Source organism: Scyliorhinus canicula, chromosome 13 (assembly GCF_902713615.1).
Source record: "Scyliorhinus canicula chromosome 13, sScyCan1.1, whole genome shotgun sequence".
NCBI classification, from domain to species: domain Eukaryota; kingdom Metazoa; phylum Chordata; class Chondrichthyes; order Carcharhiniformes; family Scyliorhinidae; genus Scyliorhinus; species Scyliorhinus canicula.
In genome coordinates this window covers 25908995-25929464 of record NC_052158.1, presented here as the reverse complement: position 1 = coordinate 25929464, position 20470 = coordinate 25908995, and the positions used below count along the sequence as shown (strand labels likewise).

Genomic DNA, 20470 nt, shown 5'->3' with positions numbered 1-20470 from the left:
CCGCTCCCCCCCCCCAGTCCTGTGGTTCGCCTTTCCTTCCTCTTAGATTTAGCTGTCCATCCCCCTCTCCCGGCCTATCTCTCCCATCACGAAGAAAGTGGTGCCTCAAATTGCTTTTATCTCCTGGGGCAGCGACTATAACATTGAAAACGGAAATCAAAATGTCCACTCGAACTAAGGGAGGACTCGTCGTATGTTTCAGTTGACTTACCTGCATCTTTTAATAACAATTCTTGCACTGTCAATGAAATTGATAATTGAACGTATCATAGAACGTATCTTCCATGTTAATGTATGCGGCACAGAACTGCTCTTCTGTGCCAGCTTTGTAAATTAGCATCATATTCGATGATTTAATAAAAACATGATTCACAAATAATTAATAAATTCCGACAAAATAAATGCAAATTTATTGCGAACTTCTTGACCGCCGGGCCAACTTTAGCCCAATTCCCCAAGTGTGGAAATTGACGATGTCGTCGGCAATGTTGATTTGGCGTTCTGACCGATTTTACCTTCCATCGAATATAATGGAAAGTAACACTGACAGTGTGTAAAACTTGTATGCTAGTTTCCTGACATAACGTACGTTCAAATGACCTTAAACAAGCTCCCTGAAATAGCATGGTCGGTTCTCTTTTCCGGCTAGCAGCTCCCGTGGGTTTCCCGGCGGCATGGGATGGGTTCAATGAGATACCCAAAGCGGAGGAAATCGAGAATTGCGCCACCAACGAGAGCTGCGCCGCTAAGTAACACGCTGCTGGGGAACCGGAAAATCCAGCCCCATGTTTCTTTATTTGCTTCAGTTCAATATCTCCGGCAGCTTCCGGTATCCACTGAAACCAGGGAGAAGACGCAAAGGGAATTGACGTGGGTCGACGGAGGGGGAGGCGTGAGGGGGGAGGGGGGGGGGGGGTGCGTGCGGGTCAATTAATATCAGGTACATCGGTCGGAGAATTCGATACTCAGAGCTAGTGTCTTAGTTCCTGGTAGCTGAGCATGTCAGTTTTGAGTTTTAACGGCAAACAGAAAGGCGGTACAACACTATGGAGGGCAGCAAGAGAGAGCCGCCCATCGCATCTTAAGGATCACCCCTTCAATGCGGACGACTCAGGAATGCCAGGGCATTACATTCGGGGTCGATCACATTGGACCTTTTTCGTTCATTTATGTGTCCCTGCTTAGACCAGCATTTCTTGCCATGCTGGGCCATTTCAGAGAACATCAAAGACTCACCCACATTTTTGTGGCCCTGAAGTCATATGTTTTCTTTCGATGATTGCTTCACATTTCAGATTTCACCATTTCCCAAGTGGGATTCGAATCCAAGTCCCCAGGGCACTACTCTGGCTCTGCAGTGCTGGTCTAGTGACAATATACCCCTGGTTCACTGATAAATTGCCCCATTTTCTCCAATGAAGTCCCTCAGCTCCTCTATGGGCTACGTCCAGTACCTTCCATGACTGATTCCGCAGTAGGATTTATGCAGGTTTTAAGTTACAATAGGAACGAGCTATCTCCTACCCCCCCCCCCCCCCAAACGTTTCCTCACGTTATATACTCAGAAGATCTGGTTAACGTGCCCCAGGTTCTCAATTGTGGATGACTGGGGTGGGTGTGGCTATGACATTGTGGGAGAAGACTTCCGGTGGCGTCCATAAAGGAGTAGGTCGGACATTCGATAGCTCCCGCCTGAATCGGACCATCGGACTTTTTTCGCGGATTTTTGAGGACTTCATGAAATAAATCGGTGGAGTTAGCATCAGTACCAATGATTTCCGCCCTGGTGTATGGATAGCTGGAACAGAAGTGGCCATGTGAAACAAATTAGTCCCGATAGAGGGAAGCGAGCGGAGCTGGCAGCGCGGCGAAGCATGGCAGACGGCAAGGACCAGGGAGCGGCGGCTCACTGGCTGGAGGAGCAACAGAGTTTTTCAAGAGTTGCTTTGCTAAAAAGGGACATGCTGGACCTGATGAAAGCATTGATCGACCAACTGGTCGCGACTCAAGCAGGCCAGGGGAAAGCGATCCAGGAGATAGAATTAAAACTCCCCACACAAGAGGACGAGATAAATGTGCTGGAGCATAAGGTGGAAGTTGTAGAGAACCGCCACACGCAGATGCAGGAGAAGCTAGAGGAGCTGGAGAACAGAACCCGGAGGCAGAATTTAAGAATCATAGAACATAGAACAGTACAGCACACAACAGGCCCTTCGGCCCTCGATGTTGTGCCGAGCAATGATCACCCTACTCAAGCCAACGTATCCACCCTATACCAGTAACCCAACAACCCCCCCCCCCATTAACCTTATTTTTAGGACACTAAGGGCAATTTAGCATGGCCAATCCACCTAACCCGCACATCTTTGGACAATCGTTGGCCTTCCTGAAGGTATCCAGGGATCAGATGCGGGAGCGTATGTGGCGAGTATGCTGGAGTCGTTGATGGGAGTGGGGGCTTTCCCTCGACCCCTGGAGCTGGATGGAACCCACAGAGCCCTCGCAAAGAATCCCAATGGGAACGACCCGCCATGGTGGTCCGTTTCCACCGATTTTCAGATAAGGCGCACATACTGCGATGGACCAAGAAGGAATGGAGCAGCAAATGGGATAATAATCAGGTGCGCATCTGTTCGGACCTGGATGCGGAGCTGGCCAAAGGACATGCGGTGTTTGACCAGGCAAAGGCGACCCTCTTTAAGAAGGGGGTGAAGTTTGGTGTGTTATACCCAGCGAGACTGTGGGTAATGCACGTGGACCGAAACTATTATTTCGAGACGCCAAGTGATGTTTGGACATTTATTAAAGCGAAGAAGTTGGATTCCAGTTAAGAGACACTTAATTATTCGAAGATGGGAGGAGGCGGCGGTTTGTACTTGTGTTATGTTTTAAGTAAGATTGTGGTTATTCATGGGTGAGAGCTGGTTGGGGGGGGGGGGGACGGGACGGTTGGAGGGCGCTTTGTTTAGAAGGTGGTTGATACGGGGAGGGCGGAGGGGGGCACTGAAGCTAGCACTACCCTTCGCGGGACTGGGTTCTATTTTAAGTGTGTGTGTCTGCTTGGGCCTTATGGTTATGCGAATTGATTTTGGAGAGCTGATGTTTACTTACTGGGGAAAGTGATCTTGTAAATAGGCTTTTTTCTACGTGGGGAGAGGGGTCTGAACAATAGGACAGTGTCTGACCGGCACCAGGGGCGTGGACTATCGGGGTAAGCATGGATCAGTTGACTGTCGGGAGCGTGGTGGTGGGTGACTTAGTGTTGAGTTGGTGTTTGATTTGGGAGATTAGGTTGTTGGTGTTGGGGGAGGGGGTGGGGGTTGGCTGCTCTGCGGGGAAGGGATGAATTTTCTTCAGGGAATTAAAGGATGGTGGGGGCGGCTGCTGATTAAGGGGGTGCCTGGGGAAGCGGGGGATGCGTGCTCAGAGCTGGCCAAGAAAGGGTGATGGCAAGTCGGCAGCAGAGGGGATGTGGTAGCCCCCATCCAGGTTGACGACTTGGAATGTGAAGGTCTGAACGGGCCAGTGAAGAGAGCATGTGTGTTTGCGCATTTAAAGGGAATAAAGGCAGACGTGGCAATGTTGCAGAAGACACATCTGAAGGTCACAGACCTGATGAGATTGATAAAGGGTGTAGGTATATCATGGTGAGTGGGAAGCTGGAGGGGGTCTGAGTGGTGCTCGTGAATGACTACACCCCGAACTAGGTCAATATGGATTTTATGAGGCGTGTGTTAGGCAAATGCCGGACCTGGAATCACACAACTTGGTCATGGGAGGGGACTTCAATACGGTCATTGAACGTGAATTGGACCGCTCAAAATCCAGGACAGGGAAGAGGCTGGCGGGGGCAAGGGAGCTGAAGGGCTTTACAGAACTGATGGGGGCGTAGACTCCTGGAGGTTTACATGCCGAGGATAAAGGAGTTTTCCTTCTTCCCCCACGTCCACAAGGTTTACTCCCGTATTGATTCTTAAATTCTGGGCGGGGTGTTGATCCCAAAGGTGATGGGGATCATGCTCTGCATTGTGTAGATTTGTGGCTTGGGGAGGAGAGAGGGCAGCGTCCGCTGTGGAGACTGGACGTTGGGCTGTTAGCGGATGAGGTGGTTTGCAGGCGGTTGCATAAGAGTATCCTGAACTATTTGGAAACAAACGACACTGGAGTGGTTTCAGCAGCGACGATCTGGGAAGCCCTGAAGGCAGTTATTAGAGGGGAACGTATATTGATCCGGTCCCATAGAGAAAAGAGGGAAAGGGTGGAGAGGGAGAGATTGGTGGAGGAGTTACTCCGGGTGAATAGGAAATATACGGAGGCCCCAGACCCAGGATTCCTGAGGGAGTGGTGCCATCTTCAGGTGGAGTTTGAATTGTTAACCACAGGGAAAGTGGTAGAACAGTTGAGGAAGGCTAGTAATGAGTATGGGGCGAAGGCAAGCAGCATGCTGGCGCATCAGCTGCGGAAGAGAGAGGCGACAAGGGAGACTGTGGCAGTAAAGAATAAGGAGGGCAACTGGGTCTCAGACCCGGAGTGGGTGTATGAAGTTTCTAAGTAATTCTACAGCAAACTATATGAGTCGGAACCCCCGACGGGTGCGGAATGGATGAGGCAATTTCTGGACCAGTTGACGTTCCCGAGAGTGGAAGAGGGTCTGGTAGAAGGGCTGTGGGCACCGATCGAGACAGAAGAAATTATTAAGGGGCTGGAGGGCATGCAGTCGGGCAAAGATCTGGGGCCGGATGGCTTCCTGGTGGAATTTTAAAAACTAATTTCAGAGGTGTTGAGCCCACTATTAATGAGGACCTTTAATGAGGCGATAGACAAGGGAAACCTCCCGCTTACAATGTGGCAGGCCTCAATCTCACTCATTCTGTAACGGGATAAGGACCCTGAACAGTGTGGGTCTTACAGGCCAATGTCGTTGTTAAATGTGGATGCCAAGCTATTGGCTAATATCTTGGCCACGAGGATAGAGGATTCTGTCCCGGGGTGATAGGGGAAGACCAGACTGGATTTGCTAAGGGCAGGCAACTTGATGCTAATGCACGGAGCCTTTTAAATATTGTTACAATACCCTCAGAAGGGGATGAAACAGGTTGTGGCAGCAGTGGATGCAGAGAAAGCCTTTGATCGGGTGGAGTGGGAGAACCTGTGGGAGGGGCTGGATAGGTTTGTGTTTGGTGAGGGCTTTTTCTGGTGCGTGCGATTGCTGTACCAGGCGCCTGTGGCAAGCATGTGCATGAACCAGCTTAGGTCGGAGTATTTAAATTGCACTGGGGTACGAGGCAAGGGTGGCCCTTCTCCCCGTTATTATTTGTTCTAGCCATTGAGCCGCTCGTTATTGCGCTGAGAGCTTCAAGGAACTGGCAGGGGCTGGTCCGGGGAAGAGGGCGGGGGGGGGGGGGAGCGGGCGTGGAGCATTGGGTCTCGCTCTGCCCGGATGATCTCCTGCTGTATATTTCACACCATCGGAGTGGATGGGGGAGGTCATGTGGATCTTAAGGAAATTTGGCAGTTTCTCGGGGTATAAATTGAACCGGGGAAGAGCAAGTTGTTTGTCCTCTGGCTAAAGGACAGGAGAAGTGAGTGAGGGAGCTGCTGCAGAAGAGGTTAGAGAAGAGCTTTCCTTACTTCGGTAGACAGGTGGCCTGGAAGAGGGATGTGTTGCATAAGCTTAATCTGATCTGGCTGGTGGAACAAATGGAAGGGGACATTAAGAGATGGGACATGCTCCCGCTGTCACTGGCGGGGAAGATACAGACCGTGAAAATAATGGTCCTCCCCGGTTCTTATTTGTATTCCAGTGCCTTCCCATCTTCATCCTTAAGGCCTTTTTCAAGCGGGTTAATAAGATCATCGCGGGACTTGTGTGGGCGAATAAGACCTGCGGATGAAGAGAGTGCTGCTGGAATGCAGTCGGGGGAAGGTGGGTTGGCGCTGCCGAACTTTCGCAACTACTGGGCGGCTAAGGTTGCCATGATCAGGAAGTGGGTATTGGGAATGGTTGGAGGTGGCGTCATGCAAAGGCACCAGTTTGGGAGCGCTGGTAATGTCATCTCTGCCATTCTCGCCGCCCCATTACTCCAGTAACCCGGTGTTTGTGGAGGCACTGAGGATTTGGGTGCGGTGGAGGAGACACAAGTGGGTGGAGGAGGCGTCAGTCTGGAGCCCGGTATGTAATAACCATAGATTCCTGTGGGTAGGATGGACGGCGGGTTGCAGAGCTGGCAGAGTGCGGGTATTACAAGAATGGACTTGTTTGTAGATGAGAGCTTTCCCAGCCTGCAGGCGCTGGAGGACAAGTTTAAATTGCCGCCAGGTAACGGCTTTATGTATTTTCCAGTGCAAACCTTCCTGACCAAGCAGATGGTGGCCTTCCCGCTGCTGCCATCACGGGGAATACAAGACAGAGTAGTATCCGGTACCTGGGTGGGGGAGGGGAAGGTGTCGGATATCTACCAGGAGCTGTTGGAGGCGGAGGAAACCCCAGTGGAGGAGCTTAAAGGCAAGTGGGAGGAGGAGTTAGGAGGGGTGTTTGAGCCAGGACTATGGGCGGAAGCCCTAAGTAAGTTCCTCCTCATCATGTGCCAGGCTCAGTCTAATACAGTTTAAAGTGGTTCAACGGCCACACATGATGGCGGCGAGGATGAGCAAGTTTTTCGGGGTAGAATACAGATGTGTGAGGTGTGCGGGGAGCCCAGCAAATCATATCCATATGTTTTGCGCATGCCTGAAGCTTGAGGGGTTCTGGAAGGGGTTTGCCAGAGCAATGTCCAAGGTGCTAGGAACATGGGTGGTGCCGAGTCCAGAGGAAGCGATCTTTGGAGTGTCGGAAGAACCGGGAGTTCAGGGAGTGAAAGAGCCGACGTTCTGGCCTTTGCCTTCCTGGTAGCCCGGAGATGGATCCTGTTATTGTGGAGGGACACGAAGCCCCCTAGTGTAGAGACCAGAGTTAGTGGCATGGCTGGGTTTATCAGCCTTGAGAAAATAAAGTTTGCCTTAAGAGGATCAATGTTAGGGTTCTCCCGGATGTGGCAGTCGTTCGTCGAATTTCTTGGGGAAATTCAATTTAAAATTTCGGCAGCAGTAGCTTTCCGAGGGAGGGGGTGGGGGGGGGGGGGAGGGGGAGGTAGTGTTGTGTTTGTTAGTTTTTGTTATTTTCGGTGGTCTGTGAAGGGAGAGCCGTTCGGGGAAATATCTATTTTTGCACGACGTTAATGTTTAACGCCTATTGTTCTTCTTTTGTTTTTGTTATAGAGTTTTACAAATATTTCAATAAAAATACTTTAAAAATACATTGGGGAGAAGTGGAAATGTTTTGATTGGCAGCCCTAATTTCATGGCCCTTTCTCGAGCCGCACTTCAGGGTTATCACTGCGCTGATGAGCCCATTGGTCAGGGGCTGGGGTTTCGAATGCCTGTTTAAGGTAACATTCAGTCTGCAAGCCCCTGCTAAATGTTTGCAGTTTGTTCTGACTACCGCATTTCAAGTCCCATACTGGCCTATCAGTGATGTGCCATATCAATCAATTGATGCACGAGGAAGTCTGTGCCAAACCTTCTCCAACATTGAAATGAAATTGGGAGGCCTAACAATACCAAATGCTTTTTGATTGTTTGTGCTGAATGGATATCGACCGTTGATATCCAGCATTTACCATCTGTGTCCAGCTGAGCATAACTTGTGTAGTGTGAAATCTCCGGCATAACTGTCCATACCAAATGCCCTTGTTCATTTGTAAAGTGAATTTGAGAGGTGATAATCCAACTATATTTTTTACTGGTCCTACCCAAGCGCCAGCACCTAAGTTGGCTAGTGGCGTGCATGAGCCCAAGTGATATGATATTAAATACATGACGTTTTCAACCTTTTATGAACATGACCATATGTCACGCCTTGTTGATATATAATTAAGATGCTTTAGTGGTCTATGAAATCTGGTTATCTGATGTGTAATTGTGACACGAGTAGATGGAAAAGCCTCATCTTTTACGATCAAGATCCAACTAATCCCCAATGCCTCCTCATCTACCCTTGTGAGTTGTGAGGGTTAGCATTGACTCACTGTCTTTTCATTCTCTTGTCCACTTCCAAAATTGAAAGACCAGACATATGAGTGAATGTAATGACTTGTGCCCATCCAATCCTTGGACATAACTTCGTGATAACGTTTGCTGGGGCGTGTAATGACATTACAGAAGGATGGGCTTGAGTCCTCACGCTGAATGGATAGATGAGAAAGTTATGTGAAGAACTACACGAAATGATAGGGATGATGATTTATTTTTGTAAAAAGCCACTGTCGGACGTGGTTAACGTACTTCTGGGATTTCCACGCAGTATTAGACTCGTCAACACATCCTCCCCTTTCAAATAATATCGAGCTGTTTTCCATTGCGACCGTCGTGCATTCCTCCCCCACCTCTTCCAACCTTTGTCACAGTATTGCAACAATGGTGTCGACGAGGGTATGCATGCAATCATTTCTTTAAATAAATTTTTTTATTGGATTTTTGAACAAAGTATATTTTCCGTTATGTACAGAGAATATGATATATATATCTATATAGAAGGGAAGGGAACACACAAATCACAAAGGGAGAGGAGAAAAGAAAAAAACCCAGAAACAATCCTGTTCACGTGGGAAAATTATTTACACACATAAGTGGGCATCTGTTTGCGCTGGAGAGACAATTCCGGAGGGCAATCCTCGAATGGGTCTGGTGCTGGTGTTGCCCCTTGCTTCTCCCGGACGGATTTTGCTGCCATTGTAGTCTTGTGCTCTACTGCTTCAGCCGGCCCTCCCGTCTTCTGCCTGTCTTCTCCTTTTTCTCTGTTTCTCTGGATGTCAAGTTAGTTAACATTTCCGTGCCCCCCCCCCCCACAACCTACCTCCCTGGCTCCCCTCTATTGTTCCCCGTCTCTTCCATTCTCCCCCCCCCCCACTCTGTAGATCGCCTTTCCTTCCTCTTAGATTGAGCTTAACACCCCTCTCCTGGTCTATTTCTCCCTCTCATGCTTTGGCTGCTTTCCCCTGGTTCTTGGCTACCTGGCGATTTTTCTGCTTGTTTGTTGGCCACAAACAGCTCCCGGAACAATTGTGTGAATGGCTCCCACGTTCTGTGGAAGCCATCGCCTGACCTGTGGATGCCGAATTTGATTTTCTCCATTTGGAGAGATTCAGAGAGGTTCGACAGCCAGTCCGCAGCTTTGGGTGGTGCTGCTGACCGCCAGCCAAACAGGATTCTATGGCGGGCGATAAAGAAGGCAAAGGTGTCTGCCCTCCTCTCCGAGAATAGATCTGGCTGGTCTGAAACCCTGCCGACTGCCACTTTCGGGCCTGGCTCCACCCTCACCCCCAACACGTTGGACATTGCCTCAAAGAAGGCTGTCTAGTACTCCACAAGTCTGGGGCAAGTCCAGAACATGTGGGTGTGGTTGGCCGGGCCTCCTTGGCACTGTTCGCATCTATCCTCGATCTCCGGGGAGAACCTACCCATACGGGTTCTTGTTAAGTGGGCTCTATGTACCACTTTCAGTTGCGTCAGGCTGAGCCTTATGCATGTGGAGGTGGAGTTGACTCTATACAGTGCTTCGCTCTAGAATCCCCACCCTTTTTCAATCCCCAGGTACTCCACCCATGTCATTCTTGCGTTCAGTACAGCGTCGGCTCCTTCTATCAGTCAGTCATACATGTCGCTACAGTTTCCTTTCTCGAGTATACTTGTGTCCAGTAACTCCTCCAGTAATGTCTGTCGTGGTGGTTGTGGGGAAGTCCTCATCTCCTTTCGTTGGAAGTTTCTGAGTTGCAGGTAAACTAGCTCATTCCCCCTGGCCAGCTGCAATTACTCTGTCTTTTCGTCCAGTGTTGTGACCTTCCCGTTGGTGTATAGGTCCCTGACTGTCAGTGTCCTGTCCCCACCATTTGAATGTGGCGTCAGTCAGTGCTGGTGTGAACCTATGGTTGTTGCAGATGGGAGCTTTGTCAGAATTGTGGTCAGGCAAAATTGCTGCCGTAGTTGGTTCCAGGACTGGAGGGCGGCTAACACCACCGGGCTGCTGGTTTGTTTTTTGGGTGGGGATCTGGGTGCTGCCGTGGCGAGGGCCCGGAGGGAGGTCCCCTTGCAGGAGGCCTCTTCTGCGAGCACCCACTCGGCTTCTGGCTCCTTGATCAATGCCTTATTCGCTCAGCCGTCGCTGCCCAGTGGTAGAATAGTAGGTTTGGGAGGGCTAGCCCTCGCCTTGATTTTGTTTTTTGTAAGGCCTTCTTTGGGATCCTAACATTCTTCCCACCCCATACAAATGCCATGATTAGTTTCTCTAATGTTTTGAAAAAGGCTTTGGGGGTGTAGATCGGGATGGATCTGAATAGGAAGAGGTACCTGGGCAGCACGTTGATTTTGATCGTCTGGACTCTCCCCGCGAGGGTGAGTGGTAGTATGTTCCATCTTTGCAGGTCCTTTTTTACTTCCTCTGTGAGACTGATGAGGTTCCATTTGTGGATCCCCTTCCAGTCATGGGCTATCTGGATCCTCAAGTAGCGGAATTTGTGTCGGGCTTGTTTAAATGGCAGTCCCGTTAGTGTTGCCCCCTCTACTTGTGGGTGTACCGGAAAGATCTCGCTTTTGCTCATGTTGAGTTTGTAGCCCGAGAAGGCACCATACTCTTTCAGGAGTCCGATAATTCCGTCGATGCTGCTTCGTGGGTCCGAAATGTAGAGGAGCAGGTCATCTGCATAGAGTGAGATGCATGCAATCATTTTATACATTCTCCATGCAATGGTTGGATTTGAACTGTCTGTATCACAAGTCATCGTCCGTCCATCTCATGGCTGACACGCTGTTTCTTCTTTCCAACGTAACGGTAAATTGTCTTCCAATTTCCTTCTCGTTTCCCACATATTTCCCCCTCACTTTTCAGCCAAATATGTTTGCTAATTTCTGAACTGGTTGGGGAGTTGGGGAGGGGGGGGGGGGTGTTCCGGTTGGGAGAAGGTCAGGCGTAAAGTCCCTTCACACTGTCCTCTAACTATTCCATCGCATTTTGATGCCTGACACAACGGCATCCAAATCAAGTCGAATGTTTCCCTCATCCTGTCTCAACGTGCGGAAAATTACGAAGAACATAAGAACATAAGAACATAAGAACTAGGAGCAGGAGTAGGCCATCTGGCCCCTCGAGCCTGCTCCGCCATTCAATTAGATCATGGCTGATCTTTTGTGGACTCAGCTCCACTTTCCGGCCCGAACACCATAACCCTTAATCCCTTTATTCTTCAAAAAACTATCTATCTTTACCTTAAAAACATGTAATGAAGGAGCCTCAACTGCTTCACTGGGCAAGGAATTCCATAGATTCACAACCCTTTGGGTGAAGAAGTTCCTCCTAAACAGTCCTAAATCTACTTCCCCTTATTTTGAGGCTATGTCCCCTAGTTCTGCTGTCACCCGCCAGTGGAAACAACCTGCCCGCATCTATCCTATCTATTCCCTTCATAATTTTAAATGTTTCTATGAGATCTCCCCTCATCCTTCTATATTCCAACGAGTACAGTCCCAGTCTACTCAACCTCTCCTCATAATCCAACCCCTTCAGCTCTGGGATTAACCTAGTGAATCTCCTCTGCACACCCTCCAGCGCCAGTACGTCCTTTCTCAAGTAAGGAGACCAAAACTGAACACAATACTCCAGGTGTGGCCGCATTAACACCTTATACAATTGCAACATAACCTCCCTAGTCTTAAACTCCATCCCTCTAGCAATGAAGGACAAAATTCCATTTGCCTTCTTAATCACCTGTTGCACTTGTAAACCAACCTTCTGTGACTCATGCACTAGCACACCCAAGTCTCTCTGAACAGCGGCATGCTTTAATATTTTATCGTTTAAATAATAATCCCGTTTGCTGTTATTCCTTCCAAAATGGATAACCTCACATTTGTCAACATTGTATTCCATCTGCCAGACCCGAGCCCATTCACTTAACCTATCCAAATCCCTCTGCAGACTTCCAGTATCCTCTGCACTTTTCGCTTTACCACTCATCTTAGTGTCATCTGCAAACTTGGACACATTGCCCTTGGTCCCCAACTGCAAATCATCAATGTAAATTGTGACCAATTGTGGGCCCAACACGGATCCCTGAGGGACACCACTAGCTACTGATTGCCAACCAGAGAAACACCCATTTATCCCAACTCTTTGCTTTCTATTAATTAACCAACCCTCTATCCATGCTACTACTTTACCCTTAATGCCATGCATCTTTATCTTATGCAGCAACCTTTTGTGTGGCACCTTGTCAAAGGCTTTCTGGAAATCCAGATATACCACATCCATCGGCTCCCCGTTATCTACTGCACTGGTAATGTCCTCAAAAAATTCCACTAAATTAGTTAGGCATGACCTGCCTTTTACGAACCCATGCTGCGTCTGCCCAATGGGACAATTTCTATCCAGATGCCTCGCAATTTCTTCCTTGATGATAGATTCCAGCATCTTCCCTATTACCGAAGTTAAACTCACTGGCCTATAATTTCCTGCTTTCTGCCTACCTCCTTTTTTAAACAGTGGCGTCACGTTTGCTAATTTCCAATCCACCGGGACCACCCCAGAGTCTAGTGAATTTCGGTAAATTATCACTAGTGCATCTGCAATTTCCCTAGCCATCTCTTTTAGCACTCTGGGATGCATTCCATCAGGGCCAGGAGACTTGTCTACCTTTAGCCCCATTAGCTTGCCCATCACTCCCTCCTTAGTGATAACAATCCTCTCAAGGTCCTCACCTGTCATAGCCTCATTTCTATCAGTCGCTGGCATGTTATTTGTGTCTTCCACTGTGAAGACCGACCCAAAAAACCTGTTCAGTTCCTCAGCCATTTCCTCATTTCCCATTATTAAAACTCCCTTCTCATCCTCTAAAGGACCAATATTTACCTTAACCAATCTTTTTTGTCTTATATATTTGTAAAAACTTTTACTGTCTGTTTTTATATTCTGAGCAAGTTTATTCTCATACTCTATCTTACTCTTCTTTATAGCTTTTTAAGTAGCTTTCTGTTGCCCCCTAAAGATTTCCCAGTCCTCTAATCTCCCAGCAATCTTTGCCGTTTTATATGCTTTTTCCTTCAATTTAATACTCTCCCTTATTTCCTTAGATATCCACGGTCGATTTTCCCTCTTTCTTCCGTCCTTCCTTTTTGTTGGTATAAACCTTTGCTGAGCACTGTGAAAAATCGCTTGGAAGGTTCTCCACTGTTCCTCAACTGTTCCACCATAAAGTCTTAGCTCCCAGTCTACCTTAGCTAGTTCTTCTCTCATCCCCTTGTAATCTCCTTTGTTTAAACACAAAACACTAGTATTTGATTTTACTTTCTCACCCTCCATCTGTATTTTAAATTCCACCATATTGTGATCGTTCCTTCCGAGAGGATCCCTAACTATGAGATCATGAATCAATCCTGTCTCATTACACAGGACAAGATCTAGGACCGCTTGTTCCCTCGTAGGTTCCATTACATACTGTTCTAGGAAACTATCGCGGATACATTCTATAAACTCCTCCTCACGGTTGCCTTGACCGACCTGGTTAAACCAATCGACATGTAGATTAAAATCCCCCATCATAACTGCTGTACCATTTCTACATGCATCAGTTATTTCTTTGTTTATTGCCTGCCCCACCATCTCATTACTATTTGGTGGCCGATAGACTACTCCTATCAGTGACTTTTTCGCCTTACTATTCCTGATTTCCACCCAAATGGATTCAACCTTATCCTCCATAGCATCGATGTCATCCCTTACTATTGCCCGGATGTCATCCTTAAATAACAGAGCAACACCACCTCCCTTACCATCCACTCTGTCCTTCCGAATAGTTTGATACCCTCGGATATTTAACTCCCAGTCGTGACCATCCTTTAACCATGTTTCAGTAATGGCCACTAAATCATAGTCATTTACGATGATTTGTGCCACCAACTCATTTACTTTATTCCGAATACTATGAGCATTCAGGTAAAGTACACTTATGTTGGTTTTTTTACCTCTGTTTTGAATCTTAACATCTCCAGTTTTATTCCTTTTGTTATTACTGGGCCTATTCAATGTGCTCCCCTTAGTCACTGTACCTTGTACTGTCGCCCTTATGGATTTCTGACTATGTCTTCTCTGCCTTGCACTTTTCCCCTTACTTCCTTTTGTTTCTGTCCCTGTTTTACTACCTTCCAACTTCCAGCACTGGTTCCCATCCCCCTGCCACATTAGTTTAAACCCTCCCCAACAGCTCTAGAAAACACCCCCCCTAGGACATCGGTTCCAGTCCTGCCCAAGTGCAGACCGTCCGGTTTGTACTGGTCCCACCTCCCCCAGAACCTGTCCCAATGCCCCAGGAATTTGAATCCCTCCCTCTTGCACCATCTCTCAAGCCACGCATTCATTCTATCTATCCTGACATTCCTACTCTGACTAGCTCGTGGCACTGGTAGCAATCCTGAGATTACTACCTTTGAGGTCCTACTTTTTAGTTTAACTCCTAACTCCCTGAATTCCGCTTGTAGGACCTCATCCCGTTTTTTACCTATATCGTTGGTGCCTATGTGCACCACGACAGCTGGCTGTTCACCCTCCCCCCCCCAGAATGTCCTGCAGCCGCTCCGAGACATCCTTGACCCTTGCACCAGGGAGGCAACATACCATCCTGGAGTCTCGATTGCGTCCACAGAACCGCCTGTCTATTCCCCTTACGATCAAGTCCCCTATCACTATAGCCCTGCCATTTTTCTTCCTGCCCTGCTGTGCAGCAGAGCCAGCCACGGTGCCATTAACCTGGCTGCTGCTGCCTTCCCCTGGTGAGCCATCTTCCTCAACAGTATCCAAAGCGATATATCTGTTTTGCAGGGAGATGACCGCAGGGGACACCTGCACTGCCTTCCTACTCTTGCTCTTTCTTTTGGTCACCCATTTTCTATCTCCCTCAGTAACCTTCACCTGCGGTGTGACCAACTCGCTAAACGTGCTATCCACGACCTCCTCAGCATCGGGGATGCTCCAAAGTGAGTCCATCCGCAGCTCCAGAGCCGTCAAGCGGTCTAACAAGAGCTGCAACTGAACACACTTCTTGCACGTGAAGGAGCCAGGGACAGTGGCCGTGTCCCTGAGCTCCCACATCGCACACGAGGAGCATGACACGGGTCTGGGATCTCCTGCCATGTCTTAAACCCTTGGTAAACTTAAACAACTAGAATTTCAAAATAAAAATAAATAAATTAGACAATGAAAAGAAAAAGAGAGACTACTTACCAGTCACTTACCAGGGTTAAAAAGCACCTCCTCACACTCTGCACCGAATTACCTCACTGCACCAAATTACCAAGTTTCAATCCTCACTCCGGATGAGTCTCCTGGAAAAGTGCTCGCTTCTTGATGCAAACGCAGAGAAGTTTATTAAGTACACAAGAAGGACTGAAGGCATTTGTTTTGTATGCTCGCGGAAGCAATGAGGAATACTCCAAAAGGGATAACTTTTTTAAACAAGCAGAAATAATCAGGGACATGCTTAAAAATATCTTTGTTTTTAAGTCTTTGTTCGACTTACTGGCGGCTTGAAGAAGTTTTTTCAACTCTGAATAGAATTGCAAAAAACACATCGCAAGTGAATATATCTCAGGGAGGCTGAACATTTTTAAACCAAAAAACAAACAAACAGAACGTGCTGGATACACTCGGCTGACCCATCCAGCGCCTTTGGGGAGAGAAAGAGTTCACAGTTCGAGCCGAGTACAGTATAAGTCTTTGAGCGAAGTCCACATTGCACTTAAACCTGTTTTCTCTCGTCACAGACGCCGACACACCTGTTGAGCATGTCCAGAATTTAATATTTTATTTAAGATTAGCAGAATCCACAGGTTTTACATTATTAAAGACATTTGACAACACAAACCATCGTAGTTTTTGTTTTTATAAATGTAGATACGGTCTGTTCACTTGTGCTCAATAACAACAAAATATATTTATGCAAGTTCAACGTAAACAACCCAATTCGCTTTACAGAAGTGTATAAAGACAGATTTCACACTGAGCCACAACAAACGATACTAGAGCAGATGGCTAAACTGCTCTCTTTTAAATTCCCAAACAGTGCATCAGTCAATGAACCAATACTGAAAAACAGAAATATACAACACGTTTTTACCTGAAACTTTTTCTCGGAGGGCTTCTGTGGCAAGGCAAAGGATGCAATGTAAGTCATGATTTGCAACCTGTCTCTATTCATAAAAATGCAATTTTTTCGGTTGATTAAATAATTTATCCAAATTCTCTAATTATCTCGCCAAACTGAATAAATTGACAAGTTAATAACATTAATATAATAAGATGGGTGAACTAAAATATTGGGTCGTATTTTTGGTCCAGTAAATTTAAATAGCCATTGATGCAGGAACGCCCGAATTGGCAACTGGTACAAAACTATTGATTTTGCATAGTTTATTTCGATCGATCCCACTGGTCGCACTCACTTGGCCTTTCCACATATCTGCAATATTTTCTGTTTCAAGTTTATTTTCCAATTTCTTTTGAAGTAAATCGGTATCAATCACCCTATCTAGCAACGCATTCCTAATTTGGTCTCAGAAGAAATGTCCCAGATTTTCTTGAGTACAAATGCACGTAACATAATCTTTCATCCCCGGGAATGTTCTCATGAATCATTTGTGTACTGGCTCCGGACGCTGGATATCTTCCTGAGGTATGCTCACTGAGCTACATAATCATAAAGAGGGTTAACCTATTTTTGTATAAGCATGGGATACTGTCATGAACTTTGTATTCTATAGTCTACTCATAAAGCCAAATATTCTATGCGGTTTATTAACTGATTTGTTAGCATGTCCTGCTGCCTTCAAAGGTCTATGTACAAGTCAACCAAGTCTCGCTCTTTGTACAAACGCTTCAAAGTGGATAATGCAACGTGTCTTGTAACGCCTCATTGATTAAAATGTATATTCACACATGGTAAGTAGTTGAGTTTAATCTGTCACGTGTTCGTCCATTTCACTTCCCTGTCCAGGTACCGTTAAAGCTTATTATTATTATTTTTTTATGAGCTACATTTCCTAGCTTTGGTCACCTGCAAATTTCGCAATGGAGCTCTGTATCCAGGAGCTCAATTTATCAATATACATTTAACACAGTGCTGATCCTAGCACTGAAACTTAGAGCACACCACATTGTACCTCCGTCGATAGCCATTCTCTGATTACCTCTCCGGTTCTCTCTTTAGCTTTTTCAATTATGCTCTGTACATCTAAAATGAGCCTGATTCTGTTTTTCATTAACAATGTGAGATATATCATATTTTCCTTTTCTCCACGTAATCAGAATATCTAAATTCCTGTTCATTCGGGACCTCTATCTTTGGTTGGTTCACTTTCCCCTTTGTGGAAATTCACCGGGACTGTACATACAACAGGCCCCATTGAAGAAAAAGCTCAATTAGACTACTGTCTGTCAGTCTTTGATTCCAATTTAACTTGGAGAGCCCCGTCTCAATTCACTGATACTATTCCTGTCAAGTGTGCAATTGACATTCGAGTTTCCCCCATGCCCTTCCTAGAACTTCTATCTGATCACTCTGCCTGCGATACTCCCATATTGTGCGATTCCATGGTTAAATAGCAACTCCCCCACCCCCATCTCAGCGGACGAGATTCATCAACACCCAATGCACTGTCGGGGTAACAGCAGTGCAATGAATAAAGTTTTCATAGACCCACTTCAGAAATTTCACCCCCTCCCCCACACCCCGTCCATAACACAATCCCCGGCGTTTCCAGTTTTCGGATGGGTAGTGCTCCATTTTCATTCCTCCAAAGATGATGTCTCGTGAAACGAATTATTCTCAAGTCCGTTGGTCTATGTCCTTCACACTCTGTGGTAATCTATCACATGCGTCAGCAGTGCACTGGTTTCCACAGTGTTTTTCATCTATATCCGAATGGATTCTATCTCTGACATCGCAAGTAAACCTCGCCTGTCAATTATTTCTTGCGCAAACTGCTCTCTTTTAAATTCCCAAACAGTGCATCAGTGAATGAAACAATACTCAAAAACAGAAATATACAACACGCTTTTTACCTGATTTTTTCCCCAGAGGGCTTCTGTTGCAAGCCAAAGGATGCAGGTGATGTTTAGCTCACCGAGCTAAATCGCTGGCTTTGAAAGCAGATTAAGGCAAGTCAGCAGCACGGTTCGATTCCCATAACTCCCCGAACAGGCGCCGGAATGTGGCGACTAGGCTCTTTTCACAATGACTTCATTTGAAGCCTACTGGTGATAGTAAGCGATTTTCATTTCACTTCACTGTAAGTCAAGATCTGCAATCTGTTTCTATTCATCAAAATGCTCTTTGCTCAGTTGATTAAATAATTTATCCAAATTCCCTAACTATTTCGTCAAACTGAATAAGCTGATAGGTTAACAACATTAATATAATAAGTTGGGTGAGCAAAAATATTTCGTCATATTTTTCCAGCTGCAAGTCAGGAAAATATTAGTTGTATAGTGATGTACATAACTGCTGTCACAATTCAGCAACAACAGCAACAGTGGGAAAGATCAGACAGTGTCCGCTTTGCGGGAACGGCAATGGTTAATGTGTGCTTATCCTTAGCCTGAAAATGGACTGAATATTAGACGGGACTGGCAAGAGGCAACCCATTCCTCAACGCCAGTTTCATATTCCCCATCTATGAATGTAGACTCCGGTAATCAGTATAATTAGATTTTTATGCTGAAGCGTTATTTGCACGAGATGAGATAAAATGCACCCATGAGAATGTGTTCTCCAGATTGAGCTCAAAACTGTGTGTTGACGTACACCGTGACCATCATTGTTGCACCTTTCATGTCAGTTGAAGTGGCCAGTTAAAAATTACATCACATCGGCACGAAGGAACTGCTGAATTGGTTCCCTTAATCGAAGCCCATCGATTCCACTTGCCGGCCTCATCATCTATGACTTGTCAACCAGTCGCTCGAACTCTGCCGACTGACCTTTCTTGGGTGCAGAACTCAACTTTCGTAATGCGCAAACCAAGTGCAACCGTTAAGCCTTCATTTTGACACCTGCCGAATGTCCATGTTCATAGAACATAGAACATAGAACACTACAGCGCAGTACGGGCCCTTCGGCCCTCGATGTTGCGCCGACCTGTGAAACCATCTGAAGCCTATCTGACCTACACTATTCCATTTTCATCCATATGTCTATCCAGTGACCACTTAAATGCCCTTAAAGTTGGCGAGTCTACTACTGTTGCAGGCAGGGCGTTCCACACCCCTACTACTCTCTGAGTAAAGAAACTGCCTCTGATATCTGTCCTATATCTATCACCCCTCAATTTAAAGCTATGTCCCCTCGTGTTGGTCATCACCATCCGAGGAAAAAGACTCTCACTGTCCACCCTATCTAACCCTCTGACTATCTTATATGTCTCTATTAAGTCACCTCTCAGCCTTCTCCTCTCTAACGAAAACAACCTCAATTCCCTGAGCCTTTCCTCGTAAGACCTTCCCTCCATACCAGGCAACATCCTAGTAAATCTCCTCTGAACCCTTTCCAAAGCTTCCACATCCTTCCTATAATGTGGTGACCAGAACTGCACGCAGTACTTCAGGTGCGGTCGCACCAGAGTTATGTACAGCTGCAGCATGAGCTTATGGCTCCGAAACTCAATCCCCCTGCTTATAAAGGCTAGCACACCATATGCCTTCTTAACAGCCCTATTAACCTGGGTGGCAACTTTCAGGGATTTATGTACCTGGATGCCGAGATCAATGACGGTAGTGCCGGTGAAAAATAGGAGCGATTTACAGGCATCTATCTGCTATAGCCCGTGACTCCAGAACAATATGATTCACGTTCTCTTATCGAATCTTAGTTTCCAATGATTGCCTCGATGCCTGCAACAGCTCTATTATGGAAACAAGTAACAAAGAGCTCACGGGAGCATGCTAATTTGCAGCGCACTTTTGTAATTTTTTCTCTTGTGGGTTGGTTCGGAACACCCACATAACAGTATCTAAAATGGACGGTTCATCATACTTACTTTCCTCCTCTTCTGTAAAAGAAAAAGGACACGTGTCATTCTGAGAAAATGTTCAGGAGGAGCTAGTTCCGGCACTTCCCTATTGTTAAAAAAGTTATCTCTCAAATTCAATACAGTGGAAGAAGCATAAATATTAACATCGATTGAAATATTTGTATATCTCCACTTTGGAATTTTAAACATTGCGAGAAAGCCTTATTTTAAATTGTTGGAGGGCCCAGGTTCCCCGGCATTGACATAGACAATGAGTTACTGACTGACGCAGTAAGTGAGTAGCCCATTGGAGCGGAAAGGCTACGTTACATTTCACGCTTATTGAAGTTAGTTTGCCAGAGCGTTGCATCTGCTTGCTGATCCA

The 20470-nt window shown here is 46.6% G+C and overlaps 1 protein-coding gene across 1 annotated transcript in view; it reads right to left on the bottom strand.

The window, feature by feature from the left end:
• The window catches only part of LOC119975530 (zinc-binding protein A33-like), a 556168-nt gene that overhangs the window by 225808 nt on the left and 309890 nt on the right, over positions 1-20470 (bottom strand). Inside the window, exons 56-59 of the mRNA XM_038815321.1 lie at positions 20113-20124; positions 16197-16220; positions 15600-15626; positions 212-238 (exon numbers count right to left, since the gene is read on the bottom strand). Of these exons, the coding sequence (XP_038671249.1) occupies positions 212-238; positions 15600-15626; positions 16197-16220; positions 20113-20124 (90 nt within the window). The remainder of the gene's footprint in view (positions 1-211; positions 239-15599; positions 15627-16196; positions 16221-20112; positions 20125-20470) is intronic.